Source organism: Jaculus jaculus, chromosome 15 (assembly GCF_020740685.1).
Source record: "Jaculus jaculus isolate mJacJac1 chromosome 15, mJacJac1.mat.Y.cur, whole genome shotgun sequence".
Lineage (NCBI taxonomy): Eukaryota > Metazoa > Chordata > Mammalia > Rodentia > Dipodidae > Jaculus > Jaculus jaculus.
In genome coordinates this window covers 64269152-64296959 of record NC_059116.1, presented here as the reverse complement: position 1 = coordinate 64296959, position 27808 = coordinate 64269152, and the positions used below count along the sequence as shown (strand labels likewise).

The window sequence follows — 27808 nt, the reverse complement described above, 5'->3', positions numbered from 1 at the left end:
CGCGCTGCTCTCTTGTCAGACGGAGGGCAGGAGCGAGGACCAGAGAAGAAAGTTCTCAGTGGACACTGGATTGTTCTCGGGCAGAATTGCCCATGACAGGAGTTACATTTCTTTAAAACTGAGCATGCTCTTTTCTCCTTGTGGCTAGTAATTGGCTGGAAATAAGGCATAAGCACCGAGGCCATGGAGGGTTCGGAGTTTGGCAGCAGAGCCAAGAGTCTGTTTCTCTCTAGCAAGTTTGAGTGGCATCACTTCATTGTGCCACAAACTCAAACCCTATACTTTCGACACTTCAAAAGTTTCAGTTCCCTGATGTCTAGAAATTAAGTGGAGAGTAGCTGGTACAAATCTGTCCTCACTGAATTTGCTTTGAGATTGAGAAAGAATAAAATCTCATCTACTTGTAGAAATCTAACCCCAGGGTATCTCCGGGAGCTGGCTGCTTTAGCTTCATAAGCCTAGCACCTATGTATGCATGCATGCATGCCTTTTCTCTTGACATGCTGATGTCTTTATTAAGAAACAATCTTTTAAGAAAGTCTAGGGTTGGAGAGATGGCTCAGCAGTTAAAGGTCCAGGTTCAATTTCTCAGGACCCACATAAAGGCAGATGCACAAAGTGGTGCAAGCATGTGGAATTCATTTGCAATGGCAAGAGGCCCTGGCATAACTATTCTCTCTCTCCTTACAAATTAAAAAAAAAAGTTTAAAAGTTTTGAATACTATACCAACCAGTTATTACTCAGTTTAATTTACTATCAGATTCTCTTTAAGTACTTTAATATATGTTACCTTTTAAAGTAAGTACTAGCCCATTTTATAGATGAAAAGTCTGAGACTTAGAAAGCTGTAGGAATTTTTACTAAATTACAGAGTAGTGAATGTGGGGAAGACCTAGGCTTTGAACACACATCTGTCACACTGGAACTGCTGGATAGTGTTCACTTTTGGAGTCTGCCAGTTCATGGTGTTGCATTCCCCAACTTCTAGTCCACATGGATATAGAGCCAAGATAAACAGTCACACTCCATCATCGCACTTTCTCTACAAGCTCAGATTTTGATGAGTTCCAAAACACAGACGTTTCAAATATAGTAACATTGAAGATGCAAATCATTTTAGGGTTTGGTGAGTGTTTAATCTTATTTAAGGTTATATTAGCATTGCTGGATGTTTTGTCATAAAGAATGAGAATAAAAATACAGAAGAATAAGAGAAAGATTCAGAATGCAGAAAAAAACACACTCAGACTTTTTAAAAGAACATTTAAACATTCTCCACAATAAATAGTTGGAATAAGTCTTTAAGGTAAAACTAACAGGAAAAAGGAAGTACATTTAAGACAGAAGAAAATTTGCATACCACCAAGCACATACCTGTAAACAGCTACTTTTCCTTTCCCAAATGCACCCACAAGTAGATCTAAAAAAAGACAAAACAAAAATGCATGCACAAAGTTTATAAACATTCTTTTTGTTGAGTATCTTTAACCTAAAAATACCCAAATGACCACAAACAAATATGACACCTTTGAGCAGTGATACCATGAGTGGAAACTTATATACTGTGAAACTTTGTTTCATAAACAAATTATTAAAAATATTGCCTATAGGCTGGGGAAATGGCTTAGTGGTTAACGCATTTGCCTGAGAAGCCTAAGGACCCTGGTTCAATTTCCCAGGACCCATGTAAGCCAGAGGCACAAATTACCCTCAGGATATATATATATGTATAAAACATATATAATATATATTATATAATTAATATAATTAAATATAAATAAATATACATATATATATATATATATATATATATATATGTAGAGAGAGAGAGAGAGAGAGAGAGAGTGAGAGAGAGAGAGAGAGAGAGAGAGAGAAAACTTAAATGATTTTTTTGCTTACATTTGGTCCCATCCTTAAGAAATCTCACTACATGGCTGGGGAGATGGTTCAGTGGTTAAAGGTTCTTGTTTCTACGGTCTGCTGGCCTCAACTTCCTGGTACCCACATCAAACCAGATGCACAAAGTAGTGTGTGCATCTGGAATTCATTTGCTGGTACAAGAGGCCCTGGCAGCCCATACTCCCTCTCTTTCTCTCAGATAAATAAACAAAAATATTTTTAGAAAAAGAGACCTCACCACATATAAGCAACAATTGCAAGATGGACAGAGGGGACAAGCAGAATCACAAACACTCCTGGTCCCAGGCATTTCTCCTAAGAGTTATCCAGCCTTACCTACACTACGTTCTAACTCCTGAGCAGCACTTAGAATATCGTAAAATGCCAATTACACAGTGAAAGCCATTAAATAAGAACAATTCACATCTTTCTTAAGAGATTTTGGTAAGGACTTTGGCTCTTTAGTATAAATGACTCCATATGACATGAAAATTAGCGGGTTTCAAGCTTTCTGGGCATACTTAAGACCCCACCATGGACCAAGGAATGGAAAGAAAAACAAAAGCACAAGATTAGCATCTGTTGTTTACCCGGCTTACAGCATGTGCTGTCTTACTTCTCCATTACCAATACTAACCCTAGGTGGCAAGGGTCATTGCCCCTGAGCATCAACTTCACAAACCTCTGCTGTTTACAAATGGTGTGAAGATGAGCATATTCTTGGAGTCGCAACCCACAACACACAAAATCATTGAGATATGATTCATGAACTAAAATAACCGTGATACTAACAAATGGCATACATGTAACTTTGACTTTATGCCAAAAATTCTCCTAAGTGTTTTCTTTGACTCCTAAGATGACATTCCAAAGTACATTATCAGTATGATTTTATAGAGGGGTAAACTGAGGCTGAAGATGACTAGTTATGGGCTGGAGAGATGGCTTAGTGGTTAAGCGCTTGCCTGTGAAGCCTAAGGACCCCGGTTCAAGGCTCGGTTCCCCAGTCCCACGTTAGCCAGATGCACAAGGGGGCGCATGCGTCTGGAGTTCGTTTGCAGAGGCTGGAAGCCCTGGCACGCCCATTCTCTCTCTCTTCCTCTATCTGTCTTTCTCTCTGTGTCTGTCGCCCTCAAATAAATAAATAAATAAATAAATAAATAAATAAATAAATAAATAAATAAATATGACTAGTTATGCAACTGGGGAGATCAGTTCTCAGTAGATAAAGCACTGACTACATTAGCATGAGCACTTGAGTATGAACCAGAACCCATGCAAAGCTGGCCATGGTAATAAATGTCTGTAATCCCTACATGCCTATGGTGAGAAAAGAGGTGAGACAGGAGAATCTCCTGGGAGCTCGCAGGTCGGTGAGGCTGGCAAACAACTGAAGAAGAGACTGCCCTAAACAAAGTGGAAGGTGAGGACTGACATCTCCAATGTCCTCTGACCTTCATGCGTGTGCTGTGGCATGCATATGCTACACAGCAAAATAAAAGATGACTACATTCTACATTTACTAACATTCACACAATCAGGTAGAGGCAAAGCTGGGTTACAGGAATAGGGCAATCCTGGACTGTTGAGGGGTAACAATCATCCCCATAATTGGCTAACAGGTACAATGATTCAGTTTTTTTAATCTAATTTACAGTGCTTATTTGTGGTGAAACAGTCAAATACAACCAGGAATGACAGGCATCTGTCCTGTGAGAAAACTGGACTTGATAGAAACACAGGCTGTATAATAAAATGCGTGCAGTTGAAACTACAATTGGTTGACTCCAGTGAAGTGGAAGTAAAAATGGAGAAAAAAACAACTAACAAGAAACAATGAGAAAGGAAGGAATCTTACTTGCAGCCCCACATGGAGGCTGATAATGAGCTTGGTGTAATGAAGTTATCATAGAACAATTGATCGTCATATTCCCTTGTCATTCACCCCTCCACACTTTGAGACTGTAGCTGGTGGCTCTTGTCAACACTGCTCCCAGGAATCTCCCTTAGCCAGTCGTAATGGGACCTAGAACCTGATGGTAGGTGCCTAGCTTCCTGTCCATCAACTAGGGTCACCTGGAGGGGCGTCCTTCTCTGGCTCTTGGATGTTTCAGTGAGGGAGCCCTCACTACCCACAGTGGCAACCAGCTTTATGATACTCCTTATCCTTCCTTTTTACGTGTTTCTTCCACATCCCCACACCAATATTTCTAAGCACAATTTCTTCAATAAATAATTTATTTTCTAATCTTTAGCTTAACTTCTACTCTGGAACAATGCAACCTAAGAAAATAATTCAATTAAACCTGTTCTTTGGAAAATAGACTCAAACACCTTCAGGTTTAAAACCTCAGGAAGCCATGTAAACCAGCCATGTAAGCCAGATGCGTAATGTGGCACATGCTCCTGGAGTTATTTGGCAGTGGCTGAAGACCCTGGCATGCCCATTCTCTCTCTTTCTCTATATGCCTCTTTCCTTCTCTCTCTCTGTCAAATATAATAAAAATAAAAATAAATTTTAAAAAACCTCAGGAAGATGCTTTATGTATCAGATTGTAACAATAGACTCATAATTTGACTCCAAAATGGTGCATCTGAAAAGATTTTACTAAATTTACTAAGTTAAACAAAAACAATCTAGAGAACTCCATGTTTCTGGAATTATAAAACCCACTAAGACAGGGATATAGCATGGTCTACTATTCCATGGCTCATGGAATAAAACTCTTTCTTAAATCTTTGACGTCAAGATGCCAAAGTCCCTAAATGCACCAAGTTTTAAAATTGCATTGGTGACATATCAGAATTTCAACTCTTCTATTTTCATGTGTGTTTCTGGTTCCCATTGTCTCTTCTGACACATTGATGCACTGTCACCCAGACACAGAAACCTGAAGTCATATTTCTGTGCAATAACAAGCTCTGATTTGGGGATGAGTGAAGCCCAGGTACTCTGTTGATACCAGACGGACAGCTAGTATACACACTGATTCAAGGGGAATTATGTGCTTTGTCCTTGGCTCTTATTGAGGTGAAATTATTTAAACCCAGAGATTAGACCTTGTTTTATTAAAAGCCTAAAGACCCCGGTTCAAGGCTCGGTTCCCCAGGTCCCACGTTAGCCAGATGCACAAGGGGGCGCACGCGTCTGGAGTTCGTTTGCAGAGGCTGGAAGCCCTGGCGCGCCCATTCTCTCTCTCTCCCTCTATCTGTCTTTCTCTCTGTGTCTCTCGCTCTCAAATAAATAAATAAAAATTTAAAAAAATTATAAAAAAAAGATGAATTTTAGAGTATCTCAAGGATAGGAATCATGGGTGTGTGGTATGGGCTGTATGCATATGTATGTGTTGATGTAGTAGTCGATGTAGCACCTGTGTGCTAACCTGAAGGGCCTGGTGCACTCGCCTGAGGTGGGCAGAGGACATCAGCTGTCCCATCCATTCACTCGGCTGTCTGTTTTCCATGCTATGGAGTCTCTACTGATTCCAAAGCTTGGCCCAGGGACTCTCCAGGGTCTGCTCCCCTCAACTCTGGGGTGATAAGCATGTGTGGCCATGCCCAGCTGTTTAATGTGGGTTCTAGATATTTGAATTCTGGCTACCTTGGACTACTCAGCAATGTACTTAACCACTGAGACATGTCTCCAGAGCAAGCCAAAGACTTTATGCAATTGTAAAAGTCAAAATAAATGAAAACCAAAGGATCTTTGCTTCTAGTCTATCAGGCACAGCACCAAAAGCAGAACTGGGCTTTGTAAATGGCCGCAGAATAGGTGACTATGTAATGATATGGTTATATCTGAAGATGAGTAAGATGAGGAAAGGCAACCATTTTTCGACCAGGTTAGGGTGAATCATAGTTAAGTTCTGCTGGATTCTGGCATGTGTACTTGAAGGTATGGGGAGAAATGCAGGCATGTAACATTAGAAAACAATATGGCCTCTCCATCACAATCAAAACACCGAGAACCTGAGAGACAACTTCTAATAGTCATACAGAAGAGGACTTTCTTTTTAGGAAGTGTAATTCCTGTGCCCGAGGGTGGGAACTTTCCTACTTTGGAAAAATAAAGTAACTGGCAAAACAGGCCACAATTTTCTTCTTAAGAATGTGGCCACAGAGATTCAGAGGCCAAGAAAACAGTTATCTACCACAAAAGTATGTTTGTCTTTTGAAAGTCCACCTTGGTATGGTGCCTACTGAAAATGGCCAGAATTACTTACACTCAGGACCTTCAATTAATCAACTAGTTCTACAGGAGGAGAATTGATTTGCTGGCTTTATTTCAAATCAATTTGTTTTTCTAAACTACAGGTTTGGTTTTGATAAACATTGTATATTTTCTCTCTTTGTCTATCTGACCCTTTTTCTCAATATATATATTCTGTATATATGATATGTGTTTGTGTGTGCATTAATTTACATACATATGCTCTATACACATGCATGTAAATGATTTGTGTATATGTATATATAAGAACATACTCAGAACATATGCATGTGTATATTGGTGGTGTTCATGCACTATATATGAGTGTTTACATCTGTGTGGATACATGTGTTCAGATGCATGTGAATACCAGAGGTAGATGTCAGATAATATTCCTTCATTGTTCTCCACCTTGTTTATTGAGGTGGTATCTCTCAGTTCAACCTAGAAATGGCCAGTTATGTTACCTAGCTAGGCAGCTTGTCTCGAAGGTTGCTTGAGTGCTTGCCTTATAGGAGGCTTGCCCCAGCCACCCAGCATTTTGGCATTCTGAGGATTGAAACGCGGGTCCTGATGTTTTCATGGCAAGCATTTCACCAAGTAACCCATCTTCCCAGCCCCAGAAACAATACTGAAAAAGACCCTTGCCTAACTTTTCTTAGGAGAGTATAAAAATAATGGAGACAGAGTAATTTTATGAATATTTAGACTCATAGCTGCATAAACTTTTTCCCTTTTATACTATGATCTCATATTTACTTTTTTTTTGTTCTAGATATGTCTCAAAAGCAGATCTAAAAACAAACAAATGAAAAACTTTTCCCTTCTTTGTGGTACACATTAGCTTTTTGTTTTTTTTTTTTTTTTGGATAAATGGCAACTATAATTGGTTCTTTCCACTAAATCAGAAAATGTTCTCCAAGTATTTGAAGACTTTGTTATTGCCTTGCATTGCCTGAGAAGCAGAGACTGTTTTCCTTCTGATGGTAAAACTGAGTACATTTAAGGAAACGAAGGGGACATTAGCATTAAGTTCAGGATCAATTGGCAAGAAGAAATAACCTTGAAGATGTGAGGTCATAGAGGATGTATTACACCTATGTTTTCTGTTTATTTTCTGAAATTGTTGCTTTTAAATAAGGAAGAAGGAAAGAGTCCAGCCTCTTAGAGCAGTTCTCATGCTGCCTAGTCTGATTTCACTTACAAGGAAGAAAATCTTAAGAGTTGGAAGAAGTTCTGTTTCAAAACATTGGCTTTGTTTTGAGTGTGTATTAGAGGTTTGGATCAGGATGGAGTGTGTAGTAAGCAGGATGGAAACTTCTTAAGCGAAGGGGCATACAGAATGGGGAAGAAGAGGAAGAAATGGGACATTGTTCAAACATCACCCGGAGTCATTCCACAAGAGAGGTCTTAATTACCCACATGCCTACATTCTATCAGCTCACTTATCTTTGTTACCTGTAGCCTTCTTCCTGGAACCTTCACTTCTCTCTGACCCATTGTACTGTCAGCTGCTACCAACAACCATGAGACTTTTAGACTTTTATTTTGGTGAATGTATGTGTGGAGTGTGTATGCACATGTATATGCATGGTCTTATACATGTATACATGCATGTGTGTACAGGAACTCATTTATGTGTATGTGCGTGGGTGTCCTCAATCATTCTCCCTATTATTTCTTTTGAGGCATGCCCAACAGAGTAGCTTTTGTTATGTGTGTGTGAGAGAGAGTGTGAAAGAGAGAGAGAGAGAAAGAGAGAGAAAGCATGCCAGGGTTTCCAGCCACTATAATCAAACTCCAGACACATGTGCCATCTTGCGTGCATATACATCCTTGTGGGCTTGCATCACCTTGTGCTTCTGGCTTATGTGGAACCTGGAGAGTTGAACATGAAGCCTTAACCACTAAGCAATCTCTCTAGCCGTCCATATTATTTTGGGGGGCAGGATTTCTCACTGAGCCTAAAGCTTACCAGTTGGGCAAGACCAGCTAGTTATCAAGTCCATCTATCCATCTCTGCTTCCCCAGTGCCAGTACTATAGGTGAGTGCCTCTACGCCCAGCATTTTATATGGGTTCTGGGGATCCAAGCTCAGCTCCTCATACTTGTGTGGTTAATGCTTTGACTCAATAAACATTTCACCATCCAGACATCTCTTTTTTATTTTGGAATTTGAAAACATTACTGCTTTAGGATACTTCTGGACAGGGCTGGGGGTGGCTTAGTGGATAAAGTGCTGGCTGCACAAGTGTGAGTGTCTGAGTTTTGTCCCCAAAGCCCATGTAAAGCTGGGTGTAGTTGCATGAGCACATCTGTAATGCCAGCACCCTGAAGTTAGATGGAGGCACACACAGGAGAATTGTCCCAAAGTTCATAGGCCAGCTAGCCTGTTGGATACAACAGTGAGCAAGAGACCTTGTTAAGCAAGGTGAGTAGAGACACCAAAGGTCTCTGTCATCCACTCAGCACGGCACACACAGCCATACACACGCAAACACACACACCCAAACACTTTTGGACAGTGAGAAATGCTATAAAGCATGTTCAAAGAGGGCTGGGAAAATGGCTGAGTGGTTCAGGATGTTTGCCTGTTAAGGACTCCAGTTCAATTCCCCAGGACCCATGTAAGCCAAATGCACAAGGGGCACATGCATTTGGAGTTCTTCTGTAGTAACTGGAGGCCCTGATGCACCCATCCTATCTTTCTATCTGCCTTTTCCTCTCTCTCTTTCTCAAATAAATAAATAAAATAAAAAATCGGCTTCTCTTTTAAAAAAGGATATGATGAGGGGGAAAAGATGACAAAACAGAAGAGACTAGTTGGAAAGAAGGGGTCCAGTGGAAGGGAATTGGGGTGAGGGGGACAAAAGAGTGATAGTAGGGTTAGTCAAAATATATATGCCTGAAGTTTATCAATAAAGTTTTTGAAAAGAAGTCCTCATCCAAATCTGATAATGCCCACTTGCAAGTGGGTTAAAATTTGTGTGTGTGTGTGTGTGTGTGTGTGTGTGTGTGTGTTTGGTACTAGAGAAACAGCTCATGTCTGTGGGAAGCTGGCATTTTGAGAAGTCTCCTGAAGTTTGGCAAATGTGTTAATCTAAAAATAGATAGAGGCTGCCTTTCCTGTTTTTTTTTATTGCAACATGCAAAATAATACTGAGGGTAAGGTTATGAGTTAAGGAAGAAATGTTTGAAAAAAAATGCAGGATTTTATCCCAGAAAGTAATAATCCTAACAATCTGTCTGAAATGTTTCCAAATGAACTCTAAATAAAAACATTTATGAGCTTGAACATGGTATTAAGTTATAACATTGTAATTTACCAAGGGTTTATTTTCCTTTAAAAAATAAGAACAAGATATCAAACAAGGATTCTGCTTTATTAAAGCAGTTTTCTACGCCGTCTGAGCATCCTGTTGTCGCAAGCGCTCGCCCTCGTCCGGCACCGTTGGATTCTGCACTCGCTGCTGTCTGTGTCGCTGTGTCAGGTGCACCGCAGTTGTCCTCTCGGTGGGCCCCACGGATGCACAGTGTGTGCTATCAAGCTAAAAGTCCCAGAGAAAAGTTTGTTTCTTTAGGACCAGGGTAATTTATCAGCCTTTAGGGAATGAGTTTTCATCTCAAGAGGAGTCAGTAGCTCAGCTGACACTTCCCTCAAGTGCCGCCTGAGGAAAAACTCCTAATATGCTTACTAAATGTTAAGGGCTGAAGTGCAACCTTAATGGTGACATGCCAAAGTCCTATCTCCCAGCACCTTAGAACATTTCTGTATTTGGGGAGAGAGGATCTTTAGGTAGGTAGGTAACATAAAATGAGATTATACAAGTGGGCTCTATTCCCACAAGTGTAGTGCCAGAAGAAGTAAAAGGTGAACACACACAGAGGGAGACCATGAGGAGATACAGGTAAATGGTCAGTACCAATCAAGGGGAGAAATGTGGAAGAGGCCAGCCCAGCTAGCACCACAGAATACGGAGGAAATAAATATCTGTCGTTTGATCTACCCAATCTGTGGTTTTGTTCCACAGTCTGAGCAAACTCATACCTAAGATACAAATTTACAGATTTGCAAGGAAAGTAAACAGGCAGAGAAGGAAATCTCTATCATCAGCTCCCTGTCTAGGCATCTTGTTCCGCAATTCTTTACTAATTATCTAATAGGAGCCAACTCCTGTTTTAACTTCCCAGGGACCAGCAGTGGGCAGTGGAATTGGTGTAACCAGCCTCCGGGCACTTAGAGCTCAGCATCTACTTCACAAAGAGACCTTGTTAAAAACACAAGTGAGGGGCTAAGGGTCGAACTCAGTGCTGTAGTGCTTGTTTAGCATGTATATGAGCCTGGGATCATCTGTCACAGTACAAAAACAAAACAAAAAATCACTAAACCACACAGGCCAGAACCCACTGTACCAAAGTTTCTATAAGTAGGACTTGGTTTTTCACAAGCACCTCTATTTGATGATGCCTATATTATTACCAGATCCTTATTAAGCACTTGTTTGAGAGAGACAACTCATGGGAATTTCTGAAATGTGAGAAAGCATTCAGGGATAGAAAAGGGAAGGAAGCAGAGGAGAGAGGGGCCGAACATCCAGGTGTTCTGCCTTCTTCACAGTTCCTCCTGAAATCTGTTCCTTCACTCTCTTATGACTCTCTCCTAGGTAGATCACTTTAGGTCGTGAACACTAATCTCATCAGAAGGAAATGTCAGTAAAATACCTACGATGATTAGCACAGCAGAAGGAATGATGACATCCCATGAGCAATGTCTGCATGAAGGAGGACTGAAGCGGACCTCTTCCTGGTACTAGTTTTAGACACAGTTACATGAATCATCTTCTATAGCACAGGACTGCATGGGGGGAAAACTCAGACTTAGCCTTGGAGCTTGATTCTATTCCTCCACCTCTATTTGGTGGGTGGAGATAAGAAATGGAAATAAATAAACACACACAAAACTTTAAGGAGTTTGAAATTTGCCTCCAGAATATCCCTGAGTGTAGAGATCAGTCCAGTACATTTTATATTAGTAGATGAGTTGGTGTGGTTCCTCCTACTCCCTGGTATGTTGGCTAATCTTGGTCTTCAACTTAACTTGACTGAGAAATGGATAGCAGATTAGCAATGAGCACCTCTGAGTCTGTGAGGGCATTTCCAGAGATGAGTTAGCCTATTTTGACCACTGATGGATTCAAAATTTCAAAGACTGTTGCAAGGTGGTCAAAATATGTATGGTGGGGCCTGATGGGAAGAAATAGGTCACTGGCATCTTCCTCAGGAGCTCCACCTTTCCCCCACCCCTTCCAGTGACTTCTATTCCCTGTCTACCATGTGAGCTGCTTTTCCGTATGTCCTCATCATGGTGTACTGAAGCCAAGTAAAGCAATTCCATCTTCCTTTAAGTTGTTTCTGTCAGGTGCTTTGTCTTAGACATTCAGACTGACTAAAACTCCTGGTTACTGGACCTTCTGCTACAGCAGCTTGAAATCCTATGTCCAGGTTACACACAGCTGGAGACAAAGACTAGCCAAGAATGAGTCTACCACATTAAGTGAAACTTCCAGAAGAGGAATAGCAAAGTTTATTTTCATCATTTCTGCTTATATATTTATTCTCATTCTGCATAGGAATAAAATAGATTCCTGAATTTAAGTAGAACTGGAAGTTAGCAATAAGATAAAGAGAGATTAAAACGATAATTCATATACAAAGATGTGTAGCTGTGAGGAAGTTGGTCTGTTTGATGATTTGTTTGTTCATATCATTCATTCAACTTAGTCAACCTTTACCAGCTATTGTTTGAAACAGCCACTTGTTTGGGGAAAACCAGGATTACAAAATGTATAAAACCGTATTTAGCCCTAGCTTTTAACTAACACACTGTCTCATCTAGTGGAGTGAAAGACATTTGTCAAATAATCACACACTTGTGTGATTCCCATCTGAGATGTGTGTTTCTAGGGGAAGTACGACAGTCAGGGACAGCTTCCTGAGGAAGTGACATTTAGCCTGAGTTTCTAAATAGGAAGTGAAAGGCTGGGAAAATGGCTAGGGCATGAAGAGACTGAAACAGAAGGGATGCATTAAATGAATGACATTAAATTATTGATTTTAATTTACATATTAATAACTAAAATAACTTACAGAAAGAATAGCCAGTGGGAGGGGAAATAACATGAGAGCCTAAGTAGGATGGAAACGTTCCATTTCCCCTACACTCAATTCTTTACTCTAAAAGTTAAAAGAAATCTTTGCAAGTCAGCAAGCTTTTGTTGATTGTATCTTTAAAAGTATGAAACATATATACTATCATATTCATGTATGCCTCGTATTTCAGAAAGCAGCCAGAAAATTATTACAACCTAAACTAATAAAAGACATGTGGTATATAAGTACAATAGCCATGTACATCAATTAAATAAAACATTTTATTATTTCTGAGAGAAAGGGGCAGGGAGAGAATGGGCATTCTAGCCATTGCAGATGAACTCCAGAGGCATGTGCCACCTTGTGCTTCTGGCTTTACATGGGTCCTGGGGTATTGAACCCAGGTCCTTGGACTTTGCAGGCAAGCACTTTAACTGCTTAGCCACCTCTCCAACTCTCTCTCTCTCTCTCTCTCTCTCTCTCTCTCTCTCTTTGGTACTAAGGCATGAACTTAGAGATTTTAAAATCTTATCTATTTATTTCTTATGTATGTGTTTATATATTTATTCATTTATTTTAGCGAGAGAGAGAAAGAATGGGCATATCAGGGCCTCCAGCCACTGCAAAAGAACACCAAACTCATGTGCCACCTTGTGATCTTGCTTATGAAAGTTCTGGAGAATTGAGCCTAGGTCCTTTAGCTTTTCAGGCAAGTGATTAACTGCTAAGCCATCTCTCCAGTCCTCTAACTACCCCCCCCCCTTTAAAAATGTATTTATTTATGAGATAAAGAGGCAGAGAAAGAGACTTTCTTTTACCTGCTAAGAAAAAGTGAGCTCTTTTTACCACTTTTACATTGGATGTTATGCAAATGTGCTCTAGGACAGTCTTTGTGGTGACTCATTTATGAATGATCAACTATGATAGGTTTACTTTAGACTCTTATTCAGGTGTTTGAGGTGGTTCTGATTATAGTTTCAAGCTTACTAATCCTTTCTCTATAAGGGACACTACTGTTTCAATATGACTTCCTTGTCAGGGATTGAACCAGAGGCAAAGTAGTTTCTTGCAGGACTTCATGTAAGAATAAACATTGATTGGGTTGGAGAGATGGCTCAGCAGTTAAGGCATTTGCCTACAAAGCCTAAGGACTTAAGTTTTATTCCCCCGGTCCTATATATAAGCCAGATGTACAAGGTGATGCCTGCATCTGGAGTTCATTTGCAGCTGCTAGAGGCCCTGGCATACCCATTGTCTGTCTTCCTCTCTCTGCCTCTTTTTCTCTCTCAGACAAAGTGAATAAATAAATTTGAAAAATATTTTTTAAAAAGAATAAACATCATAGAAATATCTTTTATGGATGTATATCAGACACTAAGTTTGAATATTTTCATCTAATATTGAACAATGTTAACAGATGAAAACTATTACAGATCATCTTTGTTTAGGTCTTTTATGAAGTAAGCTACCTCTAGCACATCTGCCAGGGTCCAGGAGACATTACAGAGAAAGTTATTCGCAATATAGAGTTTCTGCACAGGAATAGAAATTCTCTCTTGAAAAAGTATCATCACAGGGCTGGAGAGATGGCTTAGCGGTTAAGCGCTTGCCTGTGAAGCCTAAGGACCCCGGTTCGAGGCTCAGTTCCCCAGGTCCCACGTTAGCCAGATGCACAAGGGGGCGCACGCATCTGGAGTTCGTTTACAGAGGCTGGAAGCCCTGGCGCGCCCATTCCCTCTCTCTCCCTCTATCTGTCTTTCTCTCTGTGTCTGTCGCTCTCAAAAAAAAAAAAAAAAAAAGTACCATCACAAAACTAGAATGACAGTGTGTTTGTGGATGGCTGGGCAGGGGAAGGGATAGTCACATACATCAGGTTTATCTTGGTTGAACCTATAGCAGATAAGTAATTCTTTCTTTTTAGATATTCACTTTCTTTTAACTTTTTATTTATTTATTTGCATGCTGAGACTGAGGGAAGAGGGGTGGGAAGAGGGAGAGAGAGAATGGACACTCCAGAGCCCCTAGCTACAGCAAACGAACTCCAGTTGGATGTGTCACTTTGTGCATCTGGCTTTACATGGGTCCTGGAAAGTTGAACTTGGATTGTTAGGCTTTACAGGCAAGCGCCTTAATTGCTGAGCCATCTCTCCAGCCCTAGACAAGTTATTCCTGTCATCTGAAAATCACTACAGCTGGAAATCAATCATGCCAAGAAAGTTTACACCATGGGAAAAGAAACATGATTCATGTATGGCTATTCTTATTTTCCCCTAAAAAGTGGTTGTCAAATATTCACGAATATATCTATGCATGTAGGAGACAGCAGACATTACACTCCACCATAGTATACACTGAGAGGCACAGGACTGGTCAGTACTCTTGCCAAATATATATATGGCACCTCACTTTAATGTTAAGCAAAGGTCTGAACTCTTGCCATATATATATATGACACCTCACTTTAATGTTAAGCAAAGGTCTGAAAAGCTAAATTTAATGGTATTCTTAGAAATGGCCAATATTCTTCAAAAATGTCTGTCATAGATTGCAACAAGGAAACATGATGATGCTCATGTGGGATGTTGGACTGGGTCTTGGACCAGGGAAAAAAGAATATAAATATACAAATGGTGAAATTCTATAGAATTTCTAATAGGTCTGTCTATCAATGAATATAGCACTACAACTATACAAGATGCTGCTATTAGGGGAAGCTGGATGAAAGAATTATGGGACTCTATATTTTTTCACAACTTTTCTGTGAATATAAATTGTTTTTCAAAAAATAAGAAAGTTTGGGCTGGAGAGATGGCTTAGCGGTTAAGCACTTGCCTGTGAAGCCTAAGGACCCCGGTTCGAGGCTTGGTTCCCCAGGACCCACGTTAGGCAGATGCATAAGGGGGAGCACACATCTGGAGTTCATTTGCAGTGGCTGGAAGCCCTGGCGCGCCCATTCTCAATCTCTCTCTCTCTCTCTCTCTGTCACTCTCAAATAAATAAATAAATAAATAAATAAATAAATAAATAATAAACAAAATTTTTTAAAAATAAGAAAGTTTGCATAATTCATATAAATCTTTTTTTCTTCTTTGAGAGAAGTTCTTAGTAATTCTGGGGAGGCAGTATGTATAGACCTGGGCTTGTAGAATCAGAGAGCTTGAAAGTCAGAAAGATCCTTAAAGTAGCAATGGATGCATCATCTACTTTTCTCCCCCGTGGTGAAAGCAAGGCACAGAGATGCTAAATTACAAAGGTCACATTTGAGGAGACTGGTTGTAAACTCAGTTCCTTTAACCTCTGCATTCCTTCTTGCTTCACTTTATGACACTACTTGATTCAAGCCCAAGAACTAGTTGAATTAGTTTAGTTCCATACGAATGCATGATTGTTTTTAATTTAATTATTTGCAAGCAGAGGGGTTGAGAGAGAGAAGGGATGGGCCAGGGCCCTTTGCCATTGCAAATAAACTCCAGATGCATGTACCACATTTTGCATCTGTTTTCATGTGGGTACTGAGGAATTGGAAATTGGGCACACAGGATTTGCAAGCAGTGCCTTTTACTGCTGAGTCACCATCACTGTTTGCATAAGATATTTTTATAAGAGGTGCAATATCCTAACTTCTAATGTGTTTGTAATGAAATTATTAAAATATTGCTCAGTAAGAATGTCATGTCTTCCTTTACATACAAACATGAATAACACTTTGAGAAGTAAAATTAAACTTTTATTACAAGATTTGAACTTAGCTCAATTAAACTTCAAATCAACAATTTCAAGGAGCTCAACATTTATGTGTCATTCCCTTTAGGTTGAGCCTCCCCTTTATTTCCCCTTATATTCAGATTTTCACTGCTGAGTTATTTGCCTCCCTCCCTCTGTCTCTCTCTCTCTGTGTGTGTGTCTCTCTCTGTCTCTCTCTCTCATTAAAACAGATGGGTCATTTTATTTCATTGAATGTGATTGTCTGAAATGGCTGCATGATATAATCATCATATATTAGGACCCTGAAAAAGACAACGATATTATTAGCTTTTGGCCTGGTTTATGCATTTGGCAGATGTTACCTCTATGCAATCATCTTTAACAGGATTAGACTAGATCATTGGATTTTAGGATTCCCGTTACAGCTGTTTCTCCTCTGACATATTTTCACTCACTTAGTGTATACAAGATCCTCTGGTCAACCCTAGATTTTCAATGTGCACTAAAAGCTAAAATTAAACACATCCACACTTAGAACAGAAAAACAAATTTTGGTGATAGGGTGAGATTTTTGTGACTCCTATTTGTGTATGTGTACCAGTGATGACAATTACTGCAAGAAGTCTAAAGAAACACTATTTGGGTACATTAGATGTCAGAAAAAAATTAACACATTATTTCTCTAATTCTGTCTCTATATTTCTTAGCTAAATTTTATAATGTCTGTTCATTATATAGTACTTTTCCACTACCCTCCATAAAAATCCATTTCATCTTTCATACTCCTCTCTGTTCCGTCATTCCTGTCTTCTATCATAGCTCTGACATAGTGCGTTTAGTCTCTTTCACTCTCCCAGTTCCTTTATCTCCATTTTCATTGTCATTACCTTGTTCAAGTCTTAATTACATGTAACTAAACATTTTAATCCCTAAGGGACTGAGAAAAAAAAGTGCATTTCCTATCTCCCCCTCAACAGACACACACACACACACACACACACACACACACACACACACACACACGAAAGCACAGCAATGCTAAATGAGTGAAATCCTTAAAACTTCATCTCCAACCCAGGGGTGGTGGTGGGGTGGGTATCATATCACAGAGGAGAAGCAACTCCAAGATACAGGGGGAAACTTCTGTTGAGAGCCCAGAAACAGGGGTTTCATGAGTGGCACACTACCCTGCAGGCTCCCAGGCTATATCCTGACTTCCAGGGTCCCATTTGGGTTGAACAAAGCAAACGTAGTTAACAAGACAACTCTGGGGCACTGGAGAGATGGCTTAGCAGGTAAGCACTTGCCTGTGAAGCCTAAGGGCCTCTGTTAGAGGCTCGATTCCTCAGGACCCACATAAGCCAAATGCACAAGGTGGCGCATGCATCTGGAGTTCATTTATTTGCAGTGGCTGGAAGCCCTGGTGCACCTATTCTCTCTCACTCTATCTGCCTCTTTCTCTCTCTGTGTCTGTCTGTTGCTCTCAAATAAATAATAAAATTTTTTTAAAAAGATCACTTTGGCTCCATGGAAGCTTTTTTCTTCAAGTAAAAGGGGGGAAAAAAAATGTCTACTCGCATGCATAGGAAAAGAATACTTCCAAAATGTACAGTTTTGAAAGTTTTGGTAGCCTCATTTTTCCTTCACATTATCTCAACCCTTATTAAATGGTGTTCCATTTGATTTTTACACCAACATATTCTCATCTAATTTTACAGACAAGAAAACTGAAATTTAGGACAAGACATTTGGTAATCTTACATAGCTAGAAAGTAGGAAAGTCCAATTTTAAATCTGGAATGTCTCTCTCCAGCATGGTAAAATGCAGTTTTTAATGTTTATTTATTTATGAGAGAGACAGAAAGAAGCAGATAGAAAGGGTGGGTGCACCAGAGCCTTCAGCCTCTGCAAATGAACTCCAGACACATGTATCACCTTGTGAATCTGGTGAATCAAACTTGGGTCCTTTGGCTTTGCAGGCAAGTGCATTAACCACTAAACCATCTCTCCAGCCCACCCAAAATGCAGTTTTAAAAAATCTTATAAATCACTCAACACAACTGTGAAACAAAATAGTTTTGATTCTGTTCACAGCAGTCATATTGATTTAGTTTCCTATTTTAAGATACTCACAATACTTTGAAAAAATCCTTTCTCCACATGAAAGTACAAACACTCAATTCTGCAATTCCAGGTGGAAAACAGAAATTTAAAGAAGCCACATAACCCCCTGAGTGACAATGAAATCAATGTCGGGCAGAATCTTAACTTGAGCAGTAATTCATCTTTCTCTGTTCACAGGTACCCTGCTAACTTTATATGATAATACTGGTTCAATGTTTTCCAAAAAGAATGAAATGGATTACCATCCAATCTCTGTACACTTTCCTGCTATATATAGACAGTATACACGTAAAACTACACATACGTGTGTAAGCATTTGTATCTGTGTATAAGGGGGATTCAAGAACAACATTCTCATGAATATGCCATGGAACTACCTTCTAGGCATGGTCAGCATGCTTGGGATTCTTAATGATCACAAGTTATAATTACAGAAATGTTAACAGTGCAAGTGACCCATGCTTGCTCTTTGCTGGCATTCCTCCCTCCGAAGACAGGAAGACTGAGTGGTTCTGATCAAATACAGAACATATGGAATGTGAAGAACATATGATGTGATAATGAGTTAATGTAAATAAAACCATTTTTTATATGTCTATGCCTTTCCTGCTGATACTGTTGAACTTATTTCTAGCCAGTTTGGGGGATGGAATGCTATAATACACAGTATGTAAACATAAGCCATCATGAGTCCTACCCTTTCTCTCTGTACAAAGGAACCACATGTAGTGCTTCCTGCTATTGGTGAATGGGACAATAGGTAGGCTCTGCTATGGTTTTAGGTAGGTTTCATAACAGGCTACCCAGCAAAGCTATGCAGCATGCAGTGAGGCCAATCAAAGCCAACACTTTTTAATATAGCCACTAGCTTTCTGGCATTAAAATGAGGGGCAGTGCAACATCTCAACCCCATGGCAGCCATCAGCAGCCTCAATCACCACCATATTGGTAAACATCATTTTTAAGGTAAGTTCCAATTGGTAATAGCTCCAAATGATTGACCTTATTCAAATCAGAATTTCAGTTATGTTTATCTGTTTACAGCTGATTTCTCAGGAAATTTGCAGGAAAGTAGACAGATGAAGTGGTAAGGTTTGAGGCTTTTGTTTGTAACTCATCAGAATGGAAGACCTGGCAAAGGAGCATCCGCAGCATGCATACCTGTGTGTGCATTTTAAAATGTACTCTTGAGTTGAGGGAATCCCTGGTAGATGGATCTTGCCCTCATTTGCTCCTTGAGTTGGCACAACATGTATATCATTTACTGCAGCTCTGGTTCTGGAAGTCACTGAAGCTCTGGAAGTAATCAGGGGGAACTGGAGGTGCTTGTATATGGAGCATGGGCCCTTTTTTTTCTGGTAATGCATTTAATTAAGACCAGATGATAGTAAAATTTCTAAAGGATAACACTATTTCCTCATAAACTTTTTAAAAAATTCACAAGCCTATTATTCAACAACAGATTAGAATATTTGCAAGTATATCACTCTATCTTATTTCAAAAGATGAATATTTAAAATTTTATATTATATGTATTTCCTGGAGAAAGTAAAAAAAATAGCCAAAATACAACTAGGATTATCTGTTAGTCCAATGTGAAGGCTGCCTTTTATGTCTTAAACATATTATTTGATAGAATTGAGAAATGGATGCTGAGCATGTTATGAGAGTTCCTACAGTCTTAAGTAGGACTCCAGATGGCAATTCATAGGTGTGGAAATCTTACTGAGTCCAAACCAGTCACCAGGCTAGAACCCAGTACAGTCACCATCTCATTGTCCACTGCTTTAAGTTTGTAGCCTTGCCTGAGACACATGCTCTACATAGCTCCTTTTTTTTTGGGGGGGGGAGGTTCAAGGGAGGGGCTTCACTCTAGATTAGTCTGACCTGGAATTCACTATGTAGACTCAGGGTGGCCTCAAACTCAATGTGATCCTCCTACCTCTGCCTCCCAAGTACTGGGATTAAAGGCATGCACCACCACACCCAGCTCCATAGCACCTATTTCCTCAAGCCGCACAATACTCTGCATTGTTCTTCGATAGAAAAAGTTATCTCAGTCTAAAAATGCTTAAAAACATCATGTCCCCTGTAGTTCTTGAAGTCCTTGTTATCTTTCATTTCAGTGAATGGCTCCATCATGTAGCTAGTTGCCAAAGTCAGAAAACTTGAAGCCATTCGAAAGTCCTCTCTTTCCTTCATCCTCCCATAAAAACAGTCACCCATCTCCCCAGATGCTCTTCAGCCATTCACTTCATGCCTACACTGTCCCAGTTGAAACCCACAGCACTGCCACCTTTAACTGAACTATAGGGCTCTCTGACAGTCCATTCTCAACACCAAGTCAGAGTGAAACATACAGATGCCTTCTCCTTACCCTTGTCATGAAAAATGCACCAAAAATCATTTCTCAATCTGCCCACAGCATCTCTCTCCACTCTCCTATTGTGTGATAGGCCAGTGACTCAGAATGTCTCTTTGCTATCCTTAGAAATCACACGTGCTTACCACCACTGGACTCTCGTTCTTGCTGTTCTGTCCTGCCTCCACTGCATAGCTGTCTGCCGGTCTAGAGTCCACCACAGACAGTGAGAGAACTCTGCTCTGCAGGTCCCCATAGCATGCTCTACTTCACCTGTTATAGCAGTGCCTATCATCTAGAACGTAAGCTTTGTGAAGGCAGCTACTAACATCTAGAACATCTAGAACACAGCAGAGCCTAAAATGTGCTCTGACAGAATAAAGCAACTTACTTAGTTTTCTTCTAAACCTTGAAACTAAGGAAACAAACATAAAAATAAGGCCAAGCAATTTAAAATCACTTTAATGTTTCTATTTAAAAGTAAAGAAGTATTTTTTTCTTTATACCATTTTCATCATTTGTTGTTGTTGCTCCCTGGGGTCATTTTTGTTTTATTTACTTTACAGGATTATCATAATGGATACCTGCAAAATCCACAAGTCAATTCTTGCCTCTGTTTGGAAAATGTCACCTTTTGTCTCACAGTCTATCCAAGTTTCTCTCAGAGGACTTGGGACTAGGATGAATTGCAGATATCTTCTTTGACTGGGGACAAGCAGAACATGTGAACCCTGGAGCTGTGGAGCAGAAACTGCCCATCATATGTGCAGAGAAATCTGCTCTGGAAAGAGAGGGGGGAGAAGAGATGAGGAGATAAGGGGGAAAAGGAAAAGAAGAGAGGAGAGGGGAGAACAAAAGACACAAGAGGAAAGAAGAGAAAAGGGGAGGAGAAGGAAAGGGAGGAGAGGAAAATAGGTGCCAGTCAGTCCTTTACAGAGCCTGGTGAGTTCCTGACTCTTGCGATAGCCTTTTAGCCTTAATATAAATATCCCCTTTAATCGACTAAGCCATATTAAGGAGGGTTGAATGTGATAATATTCTTTAAATGACAATTAGCAAAACATCATTATAAATATATAGATGACTTTTAAGAAATGTAGAACAGTGCCTGAAAATTAAATATTTTTCGTGAGCCTTCTTTACTTGTTTCAGGTAAGATTATAGCCGTGGTAAGCATAAGCATGACATGGATAGTAACCATGGCGGGGGGGGGGGCACAACCTGGAGAAATGAGTGGTTGGTTAGCTTGCCCCCCTTGTAAGGACTAAGTAAAATGTGAGAGATAGCTTGGCTGATAGGTTTCTGCCAACTAGGAAAAGTATGCTGGCTTCTGTAGACATGGGAGAAAAGCCAGAATGACTTGAACAGTGCTTCTCAAAGTAGAGTATGGAGGACCAGCCCATACTCTTCAACCATATCCCAGAGATGGCAAGTCAAAGTACCCAACGGGTGTCACACCATCAGCCTTTGTCAGCAGGAACCTGCTACATTTCAGAGTAATAGTTCCAAAAGTTTATTCATTGCTGCAGTTGCCTTCTTGTTGCTGAGAGAAAACACATAACCTGAAGCAGATTATGGGAAGAAACTGCTTATTTCAACTTAATACTTTTACGGGAAACTTTCATCATGGCAGGGAAAACATGGTATAAGTAAGAGGGCAGGGCACCACCTCTTGTCACATCAGCTGGGAGGAAGTAGTGTGGATGAGCTGCTTACACACCTCCTCCAGCAAAGTTCCACCTTCCAAATACTCTACCAGCTGAGGTCCGAGTATGAGGTACAATCTCAAACACATGAGGCTCTGGGGACATTGTACATTCAACCCTCAGCATTCCCCTAAAACTCATTGCAGAGTGTGATATGAGAATCAGAACTTCTAAGTAGAGAGAATGAACAGGTATCAGTTACTGATGCTGCACTTTCCCTTCCCTTCCCTTCCCTGGCCAGATCCTTTAGAGGAATATGCCTTTATGTAATGCTTTGTGCTGCCCTCGTTTGTCCCTTACTAAGTCTTCAGAGGAAATGGTGCACTGGGTATCTGATCAGCACATCCTCTACTTCTTTGCCCTGTGGAAGACAGCCAGAATTCTGTCTGTCAAGTTTCCTGGTATTGAAGATAGGGAAAGGAAGCCTATGACAGGCAAAAGGAATGACAATAAATTTCTACATTAAATGTTTCCCTAAATTTGCAGTCTGGAAGTTGACTTTCATTAATCATCTTGATGTATTTGGGAGAGGGATAGTGTAAGTGATCTTGACTTTTTCTGAATTAGTTAAAAGTTGAATATGTTGTACAGGATGCCACTCCTCCCATTAACTACTGACTGCCATCGCTGATTACTCAAGTATGGCTTGAGAAAATATATTTAATTAAGTACTACTGACATTGCCACAGGTAGAAAGTATTAGCATACAATATAATACCAAATCCTCTTTGAGATCATTAAAACATCTACATGTTTTGATAGGTTTCTGGCAAGTTTATAAGAATATGTTGTGTTAGCATTTTTGCCTAATCCCAGTGGAGAGGAGAAAGCCAAATGATTGAAATTAATGATGTTTGTTTAGGCAGTCAGCGTATTGGACTACTGCCCCCAAAGCACAGAGAGTTCTACAAATGGAAAGTTTCCAATTAGGGGAAGGGCTGGAGGAAAGAGACAATATCTTAATAAACAATCAAAGCTTTCAATTAGTTAATTGGTGATTTTTAAGAATTTATTAAGGCTACCTTAAATAACCAACATAAAAGTGAAAAGTGAACCATAAAAAGCAAGAAGCCTCACATCTCTGCTAAATGCTCAGATTACTCAGCCAATCTTTTAGAAAAAGTCCATATTTTCATATAGCATACAAAAAAAGTGAATTACCTAGTAGTATATTGCAGATTTCTATGCACCCTCATTATGGATTAGATAATCAAAAATAGAATATAATTCCTACAATTAACCATTACTTTCCCCACTTTAAAATGCTCCATCTATCTTTGGAAAAATGCAAAAATATGGTTGGAAAATACTTATGTTCTGAAAACATGACTTTCATGACAAAAAATAATGAAGTCCATGCAATGGTTAATAATAGCTATGTGCTTAAAAGGGAGTAACAGGTTAAAGTAAATTGCTCTAGACAGGTGTTTGAAGCAAGCTGACTTTGCCAGTGGAGACCATAGGGTCTTAAATGAACCCTTGGGTTGCAAACTTGACAAGCTTTATAACAGATTTTAAAGCCATTTTGCTTCTCTAACATTGTCTCTTAACTATAAAGGGACTGATTTTTTTGTCTTAAATGCTTGTGAAAGTTATTCTGGAATTATACCAAAACTCTGTGCCATGTTAGAGTTGCCCTTCACCTTGTATGAGAGAAATACTTACACATGACTCATTTCCAGACTAAGGACGTTTGCCAGGAAGCAAATGCTCACATAAGAATGAAAGCAAACCTTACCTGGGTAATCATTCTTGTCTATGTCTGCCTCTCCTCTTAAAGAAAAGCCAAATCCAGAAGGGATAGCCTGGGAGGCCCACATGCCTTGCAGCACTTGGGAAGGTTTGATGTTTAAGCCATTCTGGTTCCCATTGTAAATGAGTACTTTGCCACTCTGATCTTTACCTGCGAAGGGCGCACCAATGGCTATGTCTGCAGAGACACAGAGACAGGTTTGAAAATGAAGAACATGTCAGAAGAATTAAGTATAATCAAAAAGCATTACTATAAAGTCCACATGGTTTTTCCATAAGGATTCTGAGTACTACAGCAACAGTGGTGTCTGTTGCCTTCTATCCACACAATGATCATTTTAGCGTATACTATGTACACAGTGAGTCAAAGCCCCTGTGTTCAGAAAATCTGTATTCTGGGGCAGAGTATAGAGAATTTGAATAGAGCTGCAATTAAGCAACTACTACTCACAGCATGGCTCAGGGAATTTTGTGGAAGAGGGGGCAGAAAGATTGTTAGAGCCACAAGTTGAGACATTTTGCACAGAGACACTGCTTCTCCCTTATAACTGACTGCTGCCTCAAAATGCATGACCCACAATCCCCATAGGGTTGACCTACGTCCCCAGCAAGGAAGGCCTCTTCAGAAAATGGGCAGGGAGGAGGGAAAGGATGGTACCGACATGTGATGTTTACATACAAAATATGCCCATATCTAATAATAAAATATTTTAAAATATATAAATGCTATGTAGACACTTTTAAAAAACTAATACAGAGGAGAGTGTTGGAATGATAGACTTGTCAGACAAGGTGTCAACCATGGCTGGCACTAAAACTGAACTCTAAGGGGAAGCAGGACCCAAGCGTGTGATAATTTGTAAGAAGCGTCTTCATGAAGAAGCAGACGTGGTAGAAAGCTCAGTGGTGGAAGGAGAGGGCTGCATGTGGAGAGTGGCTAGAGGAAGTCCTCCACGGGAAGAAAGGGAAGGGACAGCTAGGTCATATCTCAGATCTTGAGCTGGGTGGACCAGGTAAACATCTTTGAGAATATTTAGGAATTTCTTCTTTCAAAGAACAAAATAAATCCTTGATTCTCAAAGACTTTATCATCTAACAGTTGCCTGATCTTACAAGTTAAATAAAAATCCCACTTTATAATTAAGGATACAATGAATCTGAGAGAGAGCCATTTTGCCCAATTCTCCTATCATATGGGTCATCAAGATTCTTCTGAACACTAAACAGCTTTTAAAGAGAATTTCCCAACAATATTCAGCAACACTTCCTGGTGAAATACCTTCTTCTCTTTGTTTCTAGATAAGTGTGGATGACGTTGAATCAATGGGGACTCTCTTTTCATTGAGAATTATCAAAAACAGGTATTACTATAAATTCGCTTTCACTGAACTAGTCAAGACAAGTTATCTAAAAACTCAGAGCACTGGGCATGTTGTCTAAGTCAAGGGCTTTCCAGCTGCCCCCATATGCAAGCTCAAGGATAGCTTGGCATTATTTTGCCTACTTTGTACTTCACGACAACAAGGCCCAGACAGAGCCCAGGAATCTTTTTCTATGGCTAAAACTTTCTCTTAAAAATATGTGGTTTAAAGAAGACAAATAGAAAAAGATGCTAACAAAGACAACTCAGATAGTCTAGTGTTCTTTCACGGGATGGTAGTACTAGAGAGCAACACGTCACTTGAATGAAAATGCCTCCTTTTTGTTCCTCTGGAATAATAATTACTTCATGCACCTTTCTTTGGTTTTGTTTTGTCAGTGCTGGGGATTGAACCCAGGGTCTTGTGCATGTTAGGCCAGCACTCTGCCTCTGATATGACTCCAGCCTACGTTCTTCATGTTCTCTAAAAATGTCTAATTGCTGAGTATTTGGGTGTGTGAGTGTATTGGTGTATACATGTCTGTGCACAACCTGTGTACGTATGTTCAGAGGCCAGACAAGGACATTGGCATTGGCTGGCCTCCTCTATTGCTTTTCGGCCTTATTTCCTTATGGTCTCTGAACCTACAAGTCACACTAGTTTTTGGTTAGCCTGGCTGACTCACAAGTTGTCCCTGCCTCCTTCAGTGCTGGGGTTATTGGTGTCTGTGGCTACACCTAGCTTTTTATGGAGGCACTGGGGATCAAATTTAAATCCTCATACTTACATAGAAAGGGCTCTTACTCACTGAGCAATCTCCCCAATATCTGTTGAAGATTTTTTTTTTCAAAGAATCACAAGTATAAAAACACTTGCAAGCCAGGTGTGGTGGCTCACACCTTTAATCCCAGCACTCGGGAGGCAGAGGTAGGAGGATCGCCATGAATTCGAGGCCACCCTGAGACTACACAGTGAATTTCAGGTCAGCCTGGGCTACAGCGGACCCTACCTTGAAAAAAACAAAACAAACAAACAAACAAAAAACACTTGTGAAAAGTACTAACAAGGTACTGAACTTATGTGAATACTATCAAAGCTACTTGGTTATAGCAAATTCTGGTTACAGCCTCATCTTAGATCAAAAAACACATTACACTTTGGTTCTTTGCTTAAGTGTCCTGAAAATGAATGTAAATTTTGTATGAAAATACACTTTTTTTCTGAGAAAGTATCCATGGATTCTTACCTTAAAGAATCATGAGTATAAACCAAGAATTTAACATTATTTTATTGCAAATATTAAAAATAGCCTTTAAACTGAACTTATTAGGAACAACTCAACATAGCCATTATACAATCCATATAGATCAACAATACATTTGCTAAAACACCAACATGTATTTCTTTATCTCCACTCTATTCATACAGCAGATCCCATAGTTCTCAAGTCACCATTGAAAGTTGTGATAGGTCACCCTAAATCAAACATGTGACATCTGTACTAATCAAGATGTATTAAAATTGAGATTCCTCAGCTTATTAAAAACAACAATAATAACTAACACTCCCATCATATGAAATACTTTAAAATTCTCATTGTTCCTTCATGCAGCATTTACATGAAACTGATGTAAATGACTCCCGTGCATTGGTTTAAGTTACCATTATATCCATCTTGATTCAGGTCCCCTAAGTGCGCCACAGCACTGCCAAATCTCCCGAAGGTCTCAGAGCCCGTGAGGACCTGGGGGTCTTGGAAGAGGAGGGTGCTCACTTGCAAGTATAGGTAGACTTGTCCTACTTCCCTAGGGTTACTCTCAAATTCACGGTCCATGAAGAGAGGTGCCCCAATCAGTATGTCATCCAGTCTGCAGGGAACAGAGAGAGCAGTCAGCAAGCTGGCAGACACAAGGTTCTCCTAGATGTGTTTGTAATCAACCAAGTTAGTACATTTCCATTCGTATTTTTCCTTCTCTGAGGGTTGTTTTACAATAATCGCATTTGCTTCACTTCTTTGTTATGTCTGCAAAGCAGAATGCTGTAAGAAAGTAAGCGTTGTTAAATTATCACATTGAACTTTCCAACTATGTGAAAAATGGCTAAGAAACCACAGATATTTCACCCTTTTCAGCTTTTTAGTACATTTCCAGAACCTGAAGTTACATAAGAAAAACATATCAAAAAGACCTGAATAGTTTTTTTTTTAAGAAGGTCAGAGTTTGTTTGTAATTTATAGAGCTGACATGATCTTCTTGCCGTAATATGATTTTAATATTTTGTCCTTCCCTTCCTTTAGTTAATAAAAGATGCCAGTGAATGAAATGATACCAGCTAGAAAGCCAGAAAACAGGGGTTTCCACCCTGATGACATATGCAGTCATTCCTTGTCAATGGAGATCATCGCAAGAAACTAATAGATAATTTTTCTGGCATAAAATTTCAAGAGGTGGAGGGCTGGAGAGATGGCTTAGCGGTTAAACGCTTGCCTGTGAAGCCTAAGGACCGCGGTTCGAGGCTCGGTTCCCCAGGTCCCACGTT

At 39.8% G+C, this 27808-nt stretch overlaps 1 protein-coding gene across 1 annotated transcript in view; it reads right to left on the bottom strand.

Moving 5' to 3' along the window:
* Itga8 (integrin subunit alpha 8) overlaps window positions 1–27808 on the bottom strand; it is a 213745-nt gene that overhangs the window by 97785 nt on the left and 88152 nt on the right. Inside the window, exons 12-14 of the mRNA XM_045135108.1 lie at window positions 26933–27138; window positions 23896–24087; window positions 1376–1421 (exon numbers count right to left, since the gene is read on the bottom strand). Coding sequence (XP_044991043.1) covers window positions 1376–1421; window positions 23896–24087; window positions 26933–27138 — 444 coding nt within the window. The remainder of the gene's footprint in view (window positions 1–1375; window positions 1422–23895; window positions 24088–26932; window positions 27139–27808) is intronic.